This window comes from Cornus florida, unplaced genomic scaffold, assembly GCF_030987335.1.
Source record: "Cornus florida cultivar Cherokee Brave unplaced genomic scaffold, ASM3098733v1 CherokeeBrave_3.0.0_Hap2_Chr09, whole genome shotgun sequence".
NCBI lineage: Eukaryota > Viridiplantae > Streptophyta > Magnoliopsida > Cornales > Cornaceae > Cornus > Cornus florida.
In genome coordinates this window covers 60,738,880-60,758,279 of record NW_026775579.1, presented here as the reverse complement: position 1 = coordinate 60,758,279, position 19,400 = coordinate 60,738,880, and the positions used below count along the sequence as shown (strand labels likewise).

The following is a 19,400-nucleotide window of genomic DNA, read 5'->3' as shown; positions in this document are numbered from 1 at the left end:
TCCATAATTGTAAAATTAGAAAGTCGAAATTATTAAACGAATATATGGAACAATATTTGTCTACACATAGTTGAGCCACATGTTCTTTTAAAATATGTATTAAAAAAATAATAAAAACCCTTTAATTTTTCATTATCTAATAAATTATACAATTTGATTGTCTTTTTAAAATAGACACATGTCATATCTAAAGATTTATACCAATTTCATTATCTGTATTATTGTTGGGAGAGAGCAACTCCATTATGTGAAACTTGTTAAATATTACAAGAATTTTATTCATAATTATGCTGATGAATGGATTCTCAAAAAGAAAAATCCTTTTTTATTTTTTTATTTTTATCGAAAAGAAAGACACAGAAAAATTAAATCAACTTATAAGAAATTGTAACGTCGGATTGAGCAATTTCCCAGCTGACCAAATCAACACCCAATTCAATTACAATTAATTAATTAATTACTAAATAAAGCTGGTTAAAATAGAAAGATACGAATTTTTTCTTTTCCTTTAAAAAATAAACTTTTCACATATATCTTTGGCTGCATAAACTTATAGACAGCACTGAAAAAAAACCACGAGGGAGTCTAGAATGGAGCTTAAATAGTCTATTATGGAATTTCTATTCATATATTAAATGTATGATCGTTTGAAGTTTCTCAAATTGAACTAATGACATGCTTGGTCTCAGTAACACGCATCAATTTTAATATTGAGAGACTGATTGTGTGAACGGTGATAAATTCAAAATTTTATTTAGAGGGAGAGGACACATGCATTAAACAAGATAATCCATGGTGTAAATTAGCTTTAATAAGTGTGTGGGAGTACAAATATTCTCTTGTTTGACCTCAACATCTTGGATTGTACTGCAAATATTCTCTTGTTTGACCTCAACATCTTGGATTGGCTATGCAGGATCAACAATAATAGTTACATGGACAGTCATTCAGAAAATATTTGCAGAGAATTGGAGTAACATGACACCAACACCCACAGGTGAAACCAAGCTCTAAAGGTGTTGCATCCTGTCTATTTGTAAGGAAGGTGTCCCACTCACGCGACACGGTTTGTGTCGAGGACTGTACGTGTTGACCAAAATATGATTTAAGTATATTATATACTATAGTATTATTTATTCAAATATTATTTGTAAATATAAAATAATAATTTATAAATATATAATTTTTTATAATATATAATTTAATATAATAAAATAAAATTATAAATGAACCTGATTAAAAGTCGAGGCTAGAATTTGACTTTATGTCCTTAAGACAGATTCATCCTACTATGGTGCTAACGGATTTTCAGTGGCGTTTATTTTCCAGAATATAACGATTTGTCTTCCTTCGGTAGTAGCATTGCAAATCAAAGGAATAGGCGAACCGGCTCGGTAAAGTACTCTTTGACTCGAACTTGGACTTGGAATGACTGACTAAGGCTCGAACCCACATACTAGAGAGAGAAGAAGGAAGAAGAAAATTCAGAAGAAGAGAAAAATTCTCTAAATTTTGGTGTGATTTGCAAATGATCCAAAGGGAGTATTTATAGGTAGCAAGGTGCCTTTTCGGGTGGGTGCAACCATGTGTTATGATGGTTCGAAAAAAGGTGCAACCCTTGGTAAAAAAAACTAAAAAGTGATTTTTTAATTTAAATTCAAAAAACCAACCACCCAAAAACCAACCATTTGCGAAACCCATTAATAAGCCCAGCCCAAAAATAGGCCCAATCCAAAATTTCATTTAGTAAAAAGAATAACCGGACTTTACAATTAGGCTCAAGCCTAAGCCCAAAACCAAACCCAAGCTTGACTTATTTAAACTTCAATTGGTTTCAACATTTTTTTCCATTTAGGCTTATCAAACACCTCACTTTGGATCTAATTTCTCATTCACCTGGAAACGAATTTGAGAAAGTAAATATACCACGTTCATCTCCTTGCGGAGAGGAACGCACTCATCTGTAAATCCGAAAAAATTCTTAGCGGAATCTATTCCAATTCTCATCCAAAGTTTATATTTTTAATGCCTTCGTTTTCAACAATCCCCCACATGAATGAAAATTTGCGCAGATTACAAATGAAGAAGATACAGACACTGGAGAGAGTACTATTAGAAAGTAACTGTATCGGGATAGGTAACTTTTGGCCTTGAACCTTCCCTAGTGTATTACTATCGGATTTACTGGCTAACCAGTGAACATGATGTCATGAACCGTTCAGCCGTTGATGTAAACCAAGAGAATAGCAAACACACAATTCCTTCCCACACAAAGTCGGTTATCACAATTGTATTCATATGGCCCTAAACAACTCCTGGTATTTCATGAGTGCTTTAGAAAACTTAGCCTTAGAAGTTCTCATAGAAGCGGCCCTACTTCATACTCATATAGGTGACTTTTTATTAAGAATATCCTACTATATCCCACTTGAATTTTCAAGGTATAAGAGTCATTAAAAACATAGCTTATCATACTCATCGCTGTGGTAGCACTGTCTCATAATAGAAATGGGTAGAAGATTAAATCTTTCCAGTACTTCTGGTGAGCCATTCAGAATTTCTGTTGTCCCTTTGAACCTAGATCTTGGGATCTCTAGTCAACTAGGTTGGGTTTCTATTAAGATGACTCGTTAGCTTTCGGCTTTAATCCCATTCCCCTCGATAAACTATACACTTACTCTTTTGTCAAACTTTTTATAAACGGATCTGCTAAATTATCTTTTGACCTGATATAATCTATTGAGATTATCCCACTTGAGAGCAATTGTCTAACGGTATTATGTCGTCGGCGTATATGTCGAGACTTATCGTTATACATATTACTTTGTGCCTTTTCAATTGGTGATTGACTATCGCAATGTATACATATAGCGGGCACAGGTTTAGGCCAATTTAGAATATCTTCTAAGAAATTACGAAGCCACTCAGCTTCTTCACCAACTTTATCCAAAACAATAAATTCAGATTCCATAGTGGATCTGGCAATACAAGTTTATTTAGAATCCTTCGTATCTGATATCCAATTAGTATCACTGTATCCTTCAAGTACTGCTGGATATCTAGAATAATATAATCCATAACTTATGTTATATTTTAAATACCTTAGAACCCTGATTATTGCAGTCCAATGATTCTTTCTTGGATTACTTGTATATCTACTCAATTTATTAACCGAGTATGCTATGTCTGGTCGAGTGCAATTTATCAAATACATTAAGCTTCCTATAATGCGAGAATACTCAAGTTGTGATATGCTAGAACCAATATTTTTCGATAAATGAAGATTTACATCAACAGGAGTCTTTACAAGACTACTATCTTCCTTATTAAACTTTTCTAATATTTTCTCAATAGAGTGAGATTGAGATAATACTAGACCATCTGGTGTTCTAGAAATCTTGATTCCTAGTATGACATCAGCTATGCCTAAATCTTTCATATTGAAATTTTTGGTCAACATCTTTTTAGTAGTTTTGATTATAACATCATTACTACCCATTATTAGCATATCATCCATATATAGGTATACAATGACATATCCATTTTGAGTGTTTTTCACATAAGCACATTTATCACACTCATTAATTTTAAAATCATTTGACAGCATTACTTTGTCAAATTTTTGATGCCATTGTTTAGGTGCTTGTTTCAATCCATATAAGAATTTTACAAGCTTGCACACCTTCTTTTATTTTCCTGGAACTATAAAACCTTCATGTTATTCTATATAGATTTCCTCCTCTAATTCATCATTCAAGAAGGCAGTCTTAACATTCATTTGATGTATTTCTAAATTTTGCAATGCTGCAATAGTTAGTAACAATCTAATGGATGTTATTCTTGTGACTGGTGAATATGTATCAAAATAATCTAAGCCTTCATTTTGCCTGTATCCCTTAGCAACAAGTCGGGCTTTATATTTATCAATTGAACCATCAGGCTTCATGTTCCTCTTGAAAATCCACTTATACCATAAAGGTTTAGTACCAGGAGGAAGATCCACCAGCTCCCAAGTATGATTTTGCATGATGGATTCAATTTCACTATTTATGACTTCTTTTCATAAAGGAGCTTCAGGAGAAGACATAGCTTCCTTATAGCTTTGTGCCTCATTCTCTAATATATATGCCAGAAAATCAGGACCAAATGACTTAGATGTTCTAGCTCTTTTGCTACGTCTAGGTTCTTCCTTATTTTCATCATCTATAGACTCTTGGTCTATATTCTCTTGTATATTGCTATTAACAATATCATAATTTCTTTTAAGAGGATTTTTACAAGGAAATATATCCTCAAAGAAACAAACATTCCTTGACTCAATAATTGTATTGACATGGATGTCAGGAATGTTTAATTTATGCACAAGGAAACGATATGCACTACTATTCTGTGCATATCCTATTAAAATACCATCAAAGGTTTTTGTTCTTATCTTAACTTTCTTAGGAGTAGGAACCGCAACCTTAGCTAAACACCCTTACACTTTTAAGAATTTATAGGAAGGTTTTTGACCTTTCCAGAATTCATAAAGTGTCACATTTGTTTTCTTTTGAGGTATTTTGTTGAAAACATAATTAGCAGAGAGCAAAGCTTTTCCTCACAAATTCTAGGTTAAACTAGAACTCATCAACATAGCATTCATCATTTCTTTTAAGGTACGGTTTTTGCGTTCAGCAACACCGTTCTGTTGAAGTGAATAAGGAGCGGTAGTTTGGTGAATAATACCATGTTCTAAGCAAATGTCAGCGTATGGTGCTTCGTATTCACCACTTCTAAACACCTTTATCTTTTTGCCAAGTTGATTATCAACCTTATTCTTGTAATTCTTAAACATTTCCAAGGCTTCATCTTTTCTTCTTAACAAGTATACATAACAATATCTTGTGCAATCATCAATAAAAGTAATGAAATACTTTTTCCTACCTCTAGTTGGCACAGATTTAAAGTCACATATATCACTATGAATTAATGCTAGAGGTTCAGTACTTCGCTCTATAGAGTGAAATGAGGTTCTAGTCAATTTTGCTTCTACACATGTTTGACATTTTTGATTTAAATCATTACTAAATTTAGGTATAGACTCCATCTTAATTAATCTACGAATCGTATCATAATTAACATGTCTAACCTACCATGCCACACATCAGATGATTTAATCATATAAGCAGAAGAAACATTAGCTTTATTATTATTATTATTAATAGCTTTGAGTATAACAGTCATTACATTGAACTTAAATAGTCTATTACTTAGATACCCTTTGCCCACATACACCCCATTCTTAGTCAACACAAACTTGTTAGATACAAAGACCAGTTTGAACCCATTTTTGCTTAGAAGTAACCCAGAGACCAAGTTCTTCCTGATGTTTGGTACATGCATCACATTATTAAGAGTGAGCTCTTTCCCTGAGGTCATTAGTAGTTTGATCTTTCTTTGTCCTTTAACCTTTGCAGTAGAAGAGTTTCCCATGTAGAGTTGTTCTTCATTATCTATAGCTTTATAGGTAGTGAACATCCTCTTTTCAGAGCAAACATGACGGCTAACTCCTGTGTCCACCCACCATTCTCTATTATTGCTCACCAGGTTGATTTCAGAAACCACAGCTGAAAGATTTAGCTCTGACACATTATCTATCAATTTATCTTCTTCAGTAATATGCACCTCAGTGGTCTTTTTCTTGGGGTTATGTTGTGTTTTACGGCTACGACAGTTTTTAACTCGGTGTCCTAACTTGCCGCATATGAAACACTTCCCAATGAACCTCTTGTAGTTTCTTTGGCTGGGACCTTCGCCAGAGTACTTCCTCTTCTTATTCTTCTGTCCAGCTTCCACTACATTTGCCTTTGACACTGTTGAAGAATTCCCGGATTTCTTTTTAGATGTGCGGTTATCTTCTTTAATTCTTAGCTTGACAATCAGGTCTTCGAGCCCCATTTCCTTGCGCTTATGCTTCAAGTAATTTTTGAAATTTTTTTAAGTAGGTGGCAGCTTTTCAATGATTGAAGCTACTTGAAAGGATTCACTCAATGCCATCTTCTCAGCATGTATCTCATGTAGGATCAGCCGGAACTCCTGCACTTGGCTCATGATTGTCTTGGAGTCTATCATTTTGAAGTCCAGAAATCGTCCGACCACGAACTTCTTCAAGCCAGCATCCTTTGTTTTATACTTTTTGTCTAGTGATTCCCAGAGCTCTTTAGCAATATTTATTGGACTGTACACATTATACAAAGTGTTGTCTAATCCATTGAGGATGTAGTTCTTGCATAGGAAGTCTCCATACTTCTATGTATCAACAGTTCCTGGCTTGGTAATGTCAGTCTCACCCTCATCTAGCACTGGGGTAGTCTCAGTTAGATACTTGCTTAGATTCAGAATTGTAATGTAGAACATCTTTTCTGTTGCCACCTTTTAAACTCCGCCCCATTGAATTTTTCGGGCTTCTCCCCATGACTGACGGGAACATTAGGCATAGTAGTACTTGTACTTGTCATTTGTCTGATATATATTAAATATACAGACCACAGTCAAATTTACAAAAATAAAATAATAACAATATTTAAATAATTAAACTATAGTATAAGGTGATTCTGTCTTAAGATTGTTGACCACATTATGGTTTAATTATACAATATACTATAGTATTATTTATTTAAAAATTATCTGTAAATATAAAATAATAATCTATAAATATATAATTTCTTATAATATATAGTTTAATATAATCAAATAAAACTATAAATGAACTTGATTAAAAGTCGAGACTAGAATTTGATTCTATGTTCTTGAGACAGATTTGCCCCGCTATGGTGCTAACGGACTCAGTGGTATCTATTTCTTAGAATACAACGACTTGTCTTCCTTCAGTAGTAGCACTGCAAACCAATGGAATAGGCGAACCAGCTTGGTGAAGTATTCTCTGACTCGAACTCGGACTCGGAGTGACTGACTAAGGTTCGAACCCAAGTACTAAGGCTCGAACCCACATACTAAAGAGAGAAGGAGGAAGAAGAAAATTCAGAAGAAGAGAAGAATTCTCTGAATTTTGGTGTGATTTGCAAATGATCCAAAGGGGGGTATTTATAGGTAGCATGGTGCCTTTTCGGGTGGGTGCAACCATGTGTTATGATGGTTCAAAAAAAGGTGCAATCTTTTGTAAAAAAAACTAAAAGGTGGTTTTTTAATTTAAATTCAAAAAACCAACCACCCAAAAACCAACCAGTTGTGAAACCCATTTAAATAAGCCCAGCCCAAAAATAGGCTCAATCCAAAATTCCATTTAGTAAAAAGAATAACCGGACTTTACAATTAGGTCCAAGCCCAAGCCCAAGTTTGACTTATTTAAATTTCAATTGGTTTCAACATTTTTTCTATTTAGGCTTATCAGAGACCTCACTTTGGATCTAATTTCTCATTCACTCGGAAACGGATTTGAGAAAGTAAATATACCACATTTATCTACTTGAGGAGATGAACACACTCGTCTGTAGATCCGCAAAAAATTCTTAGCAGAATTTATTCCAATTCTCATCCAAAGTTTATATTTTTAATACCCTTATTTCCAACAGTACATAACGTTTGCATGGCATGAGTTTCAAGTTCTAGAGCGTTTCAAATTTGCGTGGAATTTTAGAATATTGTAAAGAGGAATGAAGAATGATACAAAGTTGGAAAGTTGATTAAAGTTGATAGGTTGAAAAAAATTGGAGAATTGTAAAGAGCTTTTCTAGTGTATGTAAATGTCTAAGGATACTTAGATGGGCTTACAGAGAATTGTTACAAACCATTAATTGTAGCGCATTTTAGTAGTGAGATACCTATATAAGGTGAGAGTTTCTAACCGTGGGACTGACCAGCAAACATGGTAAACCACATGTTAGTGTTGAGGTATTCCACGAATTGAATACTTTAACTAATAAAAGCGTATTCACATATGTCAGCAAAATGGTAGTGGAGCGAATACAACTATATACATATATATATATACACATGCACCGACAAACACATTAGATTCTCACTGTATTTAAATATATTATTTAAATTACAGGATACAAAGCATCTTTTCTATATTTTGGGCGAAAAGAATAGGCACATAGAAATGGAAAAATATAGGAATGATAAAATTTAGATCTTACCAAGGCAATATAAAACGAATTACTCTATATTTATTACTATTAAAGAATATATAAAGTGGTTAAGTATTGCCTAATAAAAAGAATAAAATCTTCAATCAATTTTCAGAAAAGAGCAATCAGTTAGTAAAAAGTTAAAGGGTAGTTAAGGTTTATAAGCTCCCAAAGTCACATTTCAGAGCTCCATATTTAAAGATCACCTCTGTGTCCACACACGAAATATTTGCCTACTTTTGGTTGGCGGACATAATAGCCGACTTAGTTATCTACATATAGTGACTCCATTTATCAACTTTCTGTAATATCCTATTGTTTTTATGAAATAATCCATACATCTGATAATTCTCCTTTACAAAATATATATACATATATAATAAAAGTATATATATAGAACAAACTTAAACATTTGAACAAAGTAAGTTCCGATATTGATACCTTTTGTGTTACGCTAGGTTATCTATATACAATGACTCCATTCATTTTCAGCGTACTATGATTAGTCTCTAACTAATTAAAAGTTTGAAGCCTAGCCCAAGGTCTAAATTTCGATCCTTAAAGGTCCTTTTGTTTTGTCGTTGCAAACGCTAGCTCTTGTAAAGTCTTTAACCTTATGTTATAAATTCATAAGCAATTTTCTTGTTGGTAAGTTTTATAAGTAATTGCATGTATATGTTTTGTTTCAATATTGCCATTTAAAATCTAAATTTAGGTACTGAAACCATAGTGTTAAACATATGTAATTGACTAGATTAATTCATTCAATTTATTATCAAAACTCTTTGATGGAATGATTTTTAACCAGGCTCGCGAATGAAGATCAATAAACGAATATATGGAACAATATTTGCCTCCACACGGTTGAGAAGGAATCCTTTAAATCACTAATGTAACGGAATGACAAGATGACACATATTCTTCTTTTAAAATATGTATTAAAAAAAAAAAAAAAAATTTAATTTTTCCTATCTTATATTTAAAATTTAAAATGAATACGTGTCATTATCTAATGAATTATACAATGTCATTATCTTCGAAAAATAGACACGTGTCATATCTAATATTTATACCAATTTCATTATCTTTATTATTGTTGAGAGAGAGCCAACTCCATTATGCGAAACTTGTTAAATATTACAAGAATTTTATTCATAATTATGCTAATGAATGGATTCTCAAAAAGCAAAATCCTATTCTCTGTTTTTTGGTAAAAAAAACGATGAAGAGAATCAACCCCTAAAATGCGCTGGGATGCGGCATACCGCAGCGTGAACATGACATTTCTAGGATTTGTGGTTTTTTAGGAGTATTAATCACAACTTTATCTTTGTTTTTTCAAACTTTCCAAGTGGAAATCAAATACCCAACATGATTGATTGAGGAATGGCTCCTAAGTGTCAACTTTCTAAATAAAGTGACTCATGTTTCATCTTTGCACTTGCTATTGTGCTCTCATGATTCAGGCGCATGATAGCCTATCCAAAGGAAATGTCTCCTAAAAATATAATTAAAAAAATTAAATCAACTTATAAGAAATTGCCACGTCGGATTGAGCAATTTCCCAGCTGGCCAAATCAACACCCAATGCTTTTCAAGAGTGGGCATCTTTGCTTTGCACCTCCATCATTGAGGACCCCTATCCAATATAAGATAGATTCGCATATTATGGGCTCAACAGTCCAATAACCCCCTATTGGGCTTCACCCAAGAAGGCCCATTAGACTTTATAGGCAATTATCAACAATTGACGTGCTAAATCAATCTCCATCATAGTCTTATGGAAATGAAGTTTTCGAGGTCAACTCCCATCACCAAACTCACACTCACTGATATTTTGATAAGAAAGTAAGGAATTAGATCCTCTCCATTACTTTTTATCTGGCCAACTTTCTGATTCTTGATTGGTTCGGTATATTGCTGGGGGTAAGGATTCTCTTCAGCTAAATCTTTCTTATAAACTTTGAAATCTTTAATTTAATGGTTCAAATTTAGTCATATTATCATCTTATTTAACCAACCTGAGTCAGAATCACAGAGAGCTACGGAATTCAAAAGAAAGTGTGTTGGAGAGAATCTATTTCCACATCGCACATTATATCACTAAAAACATTACCATGTCTAAAACAATTTTGATCCATCTAATATGATATAGTATCAAAACACAACCAGAAAGAGGAAGGAGTATAGAGGATTTTAATCTAAAGGGTAAGATCATATAATTTGTGTAAGAAGATATGGCTTCCAAATTTGGCAAGTGAAGCTTTGCTTTATGACTATGTACTTAGGTAGTAAGTGATGTATACAAATTCTAATATATTTTCAAAGTTCAAACCTCAGTGGAAGTATGTGTGTGAGTACTCAGGAAAAAAAAAAAAAAAATCTACATAACAAATAATGTGAGACTCTAAACAAGAAAAACATAGCTGAAATTTGTTTGTGGTAATGTTGGTGTCACTATAACTAATCCCAAATCCCAATATTAATGTGTGCTCGTAGTCACTTCACATCTTAGCTAAATGATGAATTGTAACTTCTAATTCCTAAAAACATGCATTGCATTCATTTCAAGTTTTCAACATTGATTCAACAGATTTAGCATAAACATTATCAAGGTTTTGCATCACTATCCCTCACTAAATCATTCAAGAATTTGCATATCATGAAAATTGATTCACGATGGTACGATGAAATAATGCATTCCAAATCTAAGACTTCTTATAAAATTATCGTATTTTAAGTGATAAAAGTATTAACATGACATATGAAAAGTATTGAAAAAGTGGGACTTAGGTTAAATATATCAGGCTTTATGTACATAGTGTAATAGAGAAACAAAAAATTCCAAGCTTATCCTTCTGCATTCAGTCCCCGCCATTTATACAGGTAATAGAGAAACTCTTATGTTCTAGTTCCGTACAGATTGTACACATGTAGAGTGTTGAGGCCACCATTTAGTTTGCTCACTACAAAGTCAACTGAGTGGAAGGATTAAATAAATTGAGCACCAACTCTTTTCATTAATAATTACTAGTATTAAGTAAGTGGTCCTATTTTGGTTTATTGAGCACACTATATGGTTCAACTGAAAAGGAGTGGACAATGGGCACCCTAATTACCCATTTAAAAGATTGATAGTTGGATAAGTTAAAGTTCAAATACATGTATCTGCTCATGTTTGGCTTATTTTCGACTAATATGAGTGTATTTGTTGTTTTCTCTTCGACTAATACTGGTGAATCTGTTATTTTCTCTCCGGCTAGATCTATATCAGTTTTGGTTGTTCCCGACTTGATCATATCTTTTCCACTTGATCTGATCTTGTGCGAATTTGGGTGGTTTTTTCCCTATAGGAAGCGCATTGTGGTTGTAACTTTGGAGATGTTACCTTAACGATGGCCAGACATTTGAGTTTCTCCTGTTACTACTCTTCTCCCTTGGTTTCCATTCTTGAGTTTTGGCTCTTGTTCTCAACAAATTTGGAGTCTATTTTTCATTTTTTCTTATTTTGCATCAAGATTTGTATACCTTTATTTGGCTTGGCCTTTTACCTCTATACTACCATTGATAGCTTGGCTTTTGTGCCTTTGCAATGATAAAATAATAATAATAATAATAATAATAATAATAAAGAACTAATTGCACAATTTGAGAAAATTTTCAGACATGTTTATATAGTCAAATTGAAATTATTGGACCACATATCAACTTCTTGATACAAATTATAATTGAACGATTTGGGAAAGCTTTAAATGGAAGATTGAGCTAAATGGAAAGAGAATTTCAAAATTAGGATTTACAGAATACAACTTTTCAGTCTTTAATAAAAGAAGAAGAAGAAGAAGAAGAAGAAGAAGAAGAAGAAGAAGAAGTAGGATTTAGTCTTAATTTTTTCTATAAATAATGGACACAACAAGTGGTTCAAGGAACAAACTTATAAGCAAACAAGTAAAGAGGGGCCTGTTCTCGACTGTAAGCCTACATCATATGTATCACACACAAGGATTAACCAAATCAAATTATTATTACACATATATATAAACCATATACATACATATATATAGTTTTTTTTTTTTTTTTTGTGTACAATGCGCATTGCCTAAAAGTGGTAGATGCCCATAAATATTTTGATCCAGTGTTGTGTCTTAAAGGGGTGTTGCTTTTCTTCTCTGTATCATTCCAATTTCATGAGATAAAGATTTAATGGAGCTAACCATTGATCATGAGAAGTGTTAAAGATCAACACTGATATACTTAAGTTTTAGGACATTGATCACTGTCCAAGTAAAAAACCTTGATCACATCAATAGGTCATGATCAACAAATTCAGACTTCAATATTTTTATTAAATGAAAGGATAGTGATGGGAGTGCTTTAATGAAGATGCCATTAAGCAGGAGAAGGATAGTTATCCATTGGCAATACGGACTCTCATATCAATGGGCACTAGCTTAGATGGTAAAAGTGCTTTTCAAAGTTGGGTGAGTGTGCGTTTGCTTGAACTTTCAAGTACGTCTAGAAAATACTCGCGTCTCCCTACTAGAATCCAAATATACGAAAAAAAAACACTATAGGGCTTAAATGGTATAAGTGCTCCTCCCCAAATGGGAAGTTGGGTGGGTGTACATTTGCTCAGAAAATACTCGCGTCTGCCGACTATAATCCAAATATAAGGAAAAAAACACTAGGGGCTAGATGGTATAAGTGCTCCTCCCCAAATGGGAAGTTGGGTGGGTATGCATTTGCTTGAACTTTCAAACGTGTTCAGAAAATACCCATATCTGCCAACTAGAATCCAAATATACGGAAAAAAAACACTAGGTCTTCGATGGTATACATGCTCCTCCCCAAATGTGTTTTTTTTCGGTATATTTGGATTCTAGTACGCAAATGTGAGTATTTTCCATATATATACACGAGCGTGTTTTATACGTGTACCATACACGAATTAACTAGCTAGGGTCATGATCAACAAAGAAAAAAGCAATGATATTGATCTGTATGTTGTTTTTATTCAAACATCTCATCAGTATAAAGGATTTGCATTGATGTTATTCTCTCCCAAGTGTAAGTGGGGTATAAACTTAAAGCTTCTTTATGCAAAGGCATGCACTTCCTATCTCTGTCTGATCGATATCAGTACACCACTGCACAAACAAACCTTTTTCATCACCAGAACTTATTACTACTGCATCCAATGATCCCCTCAATCACTCCATTTATAAACTACTTCTCTTCCTCACCTTGTCCCCTGCAACAACCAACAAAGTTCAAGTTTTTCTTCATCTGATCACTCACTCTATATATCTATATCTTGCCATGTCTCTCCTATATGTTTTCTTTGTTGTGTTGTTGCTCTCTCTTTCGAACTATCCTTATGTTGCCGCGATTAACCAGACTCAGTTCTTCACTCTTGCGAAAAAGTCCCTCTCAGGGGACTCCTTGGCCTATTGGGATGTCACAGGAGCCAAAAATGTTTGCAGCTACACCGGAATTGGCTGCAACAAAAAAGGGTATGTTGTGAAGATTGATGTCTCCGGATGGTCACTGTCTGGCCGCTTTCCTGAAGATGTATGCTCTTACCTGCCTGAATTGCGCGTTTTGAGACTCGGCCACAACAACTTCCAGGGCGGTTTTCCTGACAGCATCACCAACTGCTCTCTGTTGGAAGAGCTTGACATGAGTTTTTGCTATCTGACAGGGTCACTGCCGGACTTTTCGCAAATGACCTCTCTCAGGACACTTGATATGTCATACAATCTCTTCACAGGCGAGTTCCCTATGTCGGTGACTAATTTAACCAATCTCGAGGTGCTGAATTTCAATGAAAATGGTGAATTCAACTTATGGCAACTTCCTGAGAACATTTCCGCATTGACAAAGATCAAAATCATGATTTTGACAACTTGTATGATGCGCGGTCCAATTCCAGCATCGATAGGAAACATGACATCTCTTGTTGATCTTGAATTGACCGGCAATTTCCTAGTGGGGCATATTCCGGCAGAGCTTGGATTGCTGAAGAACCTGCAAAAGCTTGAGCTTTACTACAATCAGCTGGATGGTGACATACCTGAGGAGCTCGGGAATCTGACAGAACTAACAGAGTTGGACATGTCAGTTAACAAATTGAGAGGAAATGTGCCGGAGTCTATATGCCGCCTTCCCAAGCTTGAAGTTCTGCAGCTCTACAACAACAGCCTCAGTGGAGAGATCCCAAGTGTGCTCGGAAACTCAACCACCTTGACCATGCTATCGCTCTACGACAATCACTTGACAGGACAAGTCCCGCGAAATCTAGGGGGATCATCACCTATGATATTGTTCGACTTGTCAGAGAATCAACTCTCTGGAGAGCTGCCTAGAGAGATTTGCAATGGAGGTAAATTGATCTACTTTCTTGTCTTGGAAAATATGTTTTCTGGAGAATTGCCTGAGAGTTATGGAAAGTGTGAGTCTCTTCTTAGGTTTCGAGTTAGTGATAACAATTTGGAGGGCTCAATACCTGAAGGAATTTTAGGCCTTCCCCATGTTTCAATCATTGATTTGGCTTACAATCGATTGAATGGTCCGATTGCCAAAGCAATTGGAAATGCTAAAAATTTGTCAGAGCTTTTCATACAGAACAACCAAATTTCTGGTGTTTTGCCACCTGAAATTTCTCAAGCTTTCAATTTAGTGAAAATTGATCTTAGTAACAATCTTCTCTCCGGTCCAATACCATCCGAAATTGGCAACCTAAGGAACCTCAATCTGTTGGGGCTGCAAGCTAACAAGTTTAATTCTTCCATCCCAACGTCACTTTCTTCACTGAAGTCTCTAAATGTTCTTGATCTTTCCAACAATCTCTTGATGGGAAGTATCCCAGAAAGCCTCTGTGAATTGTTACCAAACTCTATGAACTTTTCGAACAATCTGCTTTCTGGTCCTATTCCTGCTTCATTCATAAAGGGAGGTTTGGTAGAAAGTTTTTCGGGAAATCCAGGTCTCTGTGCTCCAGTCTATCTTAATTCATCAGACTCAAAATTCCCCATGTGTTCACAAACTTATAACAGAAAGAAAATAAACTGCATCTGGGTGATTGGGGTTTCGGTGGGGATTGTCATTGTCGGAATTGTGTTGCTTATAAAGCGTTGGTTCAGTAAAGAAAGAGCCATGATGGACCATGAGGAGACCTTGTCTTCTTCATTTTGCTCATATGATGTCAAAAGCTACCATCGACTAAGTTTTGATCAACGAGAGATCGTCGAAGCCTTGGTTGATAAGAACATAGTGGGGCATGGAGGGTCCGGGACAGTGTATAAAATCGAGTTGAGCAATGGGGAAGTTGTTGCTGTGAAGAAGCTGTGGAGTCCAAAAACAAAAGATTGTGCTTCAGAGGATCAATTGGTGTTAAACAAGGAGCTGAAAACCGAGGTTGAGACTCTGGGAAACATTAGGCACAAGAACATAGTGAAGTTGTATTGCTACTTCTCGAATTTGGATTCCAGCTTGTTGGTCTATGAGTACATGCCAAATGGAAACCTTTGGGATGCACTTCACAGAGGAAAGGTCCTTCTGGATTGGCCTACTCGCCATAAGATCGCGCTGGGGGTGGCACAGGGTTTGGCCTACCTCCACCATGATCTGTTGTCACCAATCATTCACCGAGATATCAAGTCGACCAACATTCTACTGGACATCAATTACCAGCCAAAAGTTGCAGACTTCGGCATAGCCAAAGTTCTGCAAGCAAGAGGAGGGAAAGATTCCACTACCACTGTCATTGCAGGGACTTATGGTTACTTGGCCCCAGGTAATTTTCTAATCCAACTCAACTTTATTGCAGTTACTTGTGATGAATTTTTTTATTTATTTATAATTTTCTAATATTAGAAATTAAAACACTAGTTTTGGGCTGTAAGTATTTCAGAATTGTGCTCATGGTACATCAGAAGCCTTTCAGGATTTTTTATCGACGAATTCTTTTAGCAGTTGCACATATACATGATCATGTTGCACATATACATGATCATGTTATATAACTCAATTTTATGGTGTATTCATGAGACTAATGTTGTATTAATTTTAAACAACGACTGTGGACAGAATATGCATACTCTTCAAAGGCAACAACCAAATGTGACGTCTACAGTTTCGGGGTAGTCTTAATGGAGCTAATAACAGGGAAGAAGCCTGTGGAGGAAGAGTTTGGAGAGAACAAGAATATCATCTATTGGGTATCAACCAAAGTTGAAACCAAAGAAGGAGCTATGGAGGTTTTGGATAAACAGGCATCAGGGTCATTCAAGGATGAGATGATTAGGGTTCTCCGGATTGCCATTGCATGCACATGTCGAACCCCTACCCTTCGCCCAACTATGAATGAGGTTGTACAGTTGCTGACTGAGGCCGACCCCTCCAGATTCGATTCTTGCAAGTTGTCGAATAAGACCAAAGAAACAGAAAATGTCACTAAAACAAAGAATCCACATGATTCATGATAGAGTAGGGTTTTGGTGGGGTTTAAGGTGAAGTCATATAGCATCTATACAACAGTACTGCCTCTCAAAATATTGAGAGATACTATTCATAAGGCGTAGCTTAGCCTCTTTTTTGTTTTTCCTAAGAAAAGCAGTACATAGATTCTGTGTTGTTTTTTTTTTTCTCTTCCTTGGCCTATTGTAAGTATTTGAGGCATATAATTAATACTACTGCTTTATCGAAACGCACAGCATCTATGTTTGCGTAGCCCCACAGAGCAAATTATTCTGTAGCTTTTAAGAAATCTGTTTCTTTGCTCTTTATGTCACGAGAGTAATCCAAAGGAAAAGAGGCTCAAATGGTGAGAGTGGAAGGATGTGATTCACGGGGCGGACTTCTTTTTTGCATCAAAGTGGGATTCTGATTCCGGATTTTAAAATTGTGTATGATTTGCTGGTGGAGGGACCTCTTCAGCTTACCTATCCATTGGAAAAAGATGAATGGGGATGATTGATGGTGAGCATCTTTGTCTCCATTGAAGCCAGGGACACTCGAGAAAGCATAATAATGGCCTCTTTTTATCTTTCTTCTGTTCCCTCCTCTTTTTTTTGTGAGTTTGATTGATTTGTTTGGGAATGGAAGTGCAAATAAGGAGGATGAATAAGCACCAAGCTTGTTTCACCATAGATAGTGTGTGCCCATGAACTCCACTTACTAGTTGAATGCTCTCTTTTTCTGTTTTTTCTTTTTTTATCAAGTGTATTGAAGCATATATCTTCTAAAAATTAATATAATATTTTTGTGGTCTTATAGTAGATTAGTCATGTTACAGACACAACATTGAGTTCAACTACTAATTGATCAATTGGCAAGCATTGAAATCAGTTTCTGAAACATATTGTGGCACAAGCTTAAGGCTTCAAAAATGTGTTCACACACTAGTGTGTGAGTTTCAACTACTAGTCTATCAATCTGCAAGTGTTGAAATCATATTCTGAAGCATGACAAGCATAGGATACAAGCATCATGTGTACGTGTTTGCGCACGTGTGTACAAGAATTATCAGTGTTTTGAAGCATATATATATCTTCTAAAAATTAATATAATAGTTTTGTGGTTTTAAAGAAGACTGGTCATGTTATAGACACAACATTGAGTTCAACTACTAATTGATCAATTGGGAAGTACTGAAATCAGTTTCTGAAACATATAGTGACACAAGCATAAGGCTGCAAGAATGTGTTCACACACAGTAAGTGTGTGAGTTTCAACTACTATACTATCAATCTGCATTGAAATCATATTCTGAAGCATGAAAAGCATAGGATACAAGCATCATGTGTACGTGTCTGCGTGAGTGTACAAGAACATGAGTGCGCCATGAACTCCACTTTCTAGTTGAATGCTCTTTGTTTATCAAGTGTTTTGAAGCATATGTCTTCTAAAAATTAATATAATAGTTTTGTGGTCTTAAAGTAGATTAGACATGTTACAGACACAACGTTGAGTTCAACTACCGAAATCAGTTTCTGAAACTTATAGTGACACAAGCATAATGCTGCAAGAATATGTGCACACATAGTAAAAGTGTGAGTTTCGACTTTCAGCTACTAATCTATCAATCTGCAAGTGTTGAAATCATATTCTGAAGCATGACAAGCATATAGGTTGCGCGCGTGTCTGCAAGAACAAGAACAAGAACGTGTGCACGCACTCTGGCGCGTGTGAGTTCCAACTTTGTGAGTGGTGGGTGGGCTCCTCTAGAAAAAAGAATGAGATTCATGGAGACTAATATTTCTTTTGGCATGGTGGAGACTCCATGAATGAAAAGCAAGAAACTTTAATAAAAACGAATAGTTCTTGAATGGAAGAGTGGACATGGCTATTAGAAGTTTCTCTTCAGGACAGATATGTCCTCTCCAAATGTACAATCATTTCAATCCTACCTTTCATTGTTTCACCAATGTTTCAGTGAAAAACTAAAGGTTATAATGATGATAACTTTCACTGAACTAACACGGTCACAACAATTATTGATTTAGGGTTCATTAAGTATTCAAAGTGTCTGCTTTTTGTACATGAAGGACGACTTCTGCAATATGCCATTTCACCGTTTAAATTGACAATTTAGGATTAATTTAGTGAATGTGGATTAAACACTAACATAGCCAAGCAAATATGAATAGCACGCCATGAGCAAATAATAATTACCCACTAAACAAATGTGGCATTAAATTAATATACAAACCATGACTATTGAGTTTCAAGTTTCTGAGGATGAATGTAATGATGGATTTCACAGTTTTTTATTGAAGTGGTTTACCCGTGTTAAGGTGCTTCAGTTGGTTTGGTGCTTCAGTTGGTTTGGGCAATTCGACAAACATGTAGTTTGCAAGAGCATGGAATTAGTGCCTTAGGACTGATATCGGAGAAAATTTAATTTCAAGACAACTTATACGCTTCGAAATGAATTCCAACTCGAGAGACAAATTAGTCAATATGGTTAAGCAGGGGTGGAGTAAGGAATACCTTCATGTGGGATCCACGTAACAATTTTTCGAACATACCACCGTCGCCAAAATGATTCCACATGTGGAGTCATTACACTAACTTAAACAGTCCAATATCACCCGTACATACCTAATGTGAGATCACAACACGACTATACATTAGTGACACCAGTGACGAGTGAGTTCTAACTCGGGTAATAAATTAGTCAATATGATTAACTTGAGAGTGCAGTGAGGAATACCCTTGTGCGTTTGGAATGTATCATTGTGGCCAAAATGATTTCACCTATAAAAGAAT

General features: G+C 35.2%; 1 protein-coding gene across 1 annotated transcript; it reads left to right on the top strand.

The window, feature by feature from the left end:
• Positions 1-13,207: 13,207 nt before the first annotated feature.
• LOC132274063 (receptor protein-tyrosine kinase CEPR1) lies at positions 13,208-17,407 on the top strand. The gene is made up of 2 exons (XM_059775220.1): positions 13,208-15,924; positions 16,218-17,407. Exons 1-2 carry the CDS (start codon positions 13,449-13,451, stop codon positions 16,610-16,612), a joined length of 2,871 nt encoding a protein of 956 aa, XP_059631203.1. The 5' UTR covers positions 13,208-13,448; the 3' UTR covers positions 16,613-17,407.
• The last annotated feature ends 1,993 nt before the right edge of the window (positions 17,408-19,400 follow it).

Excerpts from the sequence above, each read along its gene's own strand:
- LOC132274063 (XM_059775220.1), top strand. The coding sequence starts at position 13,449 with ATGTCTCTCCTATATGTTTTCTTTGTTGTGTTGTTGCTCTCTCTTTCG. Across the intron at positions 15,925-16,217 it reads TTATGGTTACTTGGCCCCAG|AATATGCATACTCTTCAAAG; the intron begins GTAATTTTCTAA and ends GACTGTGGACAG.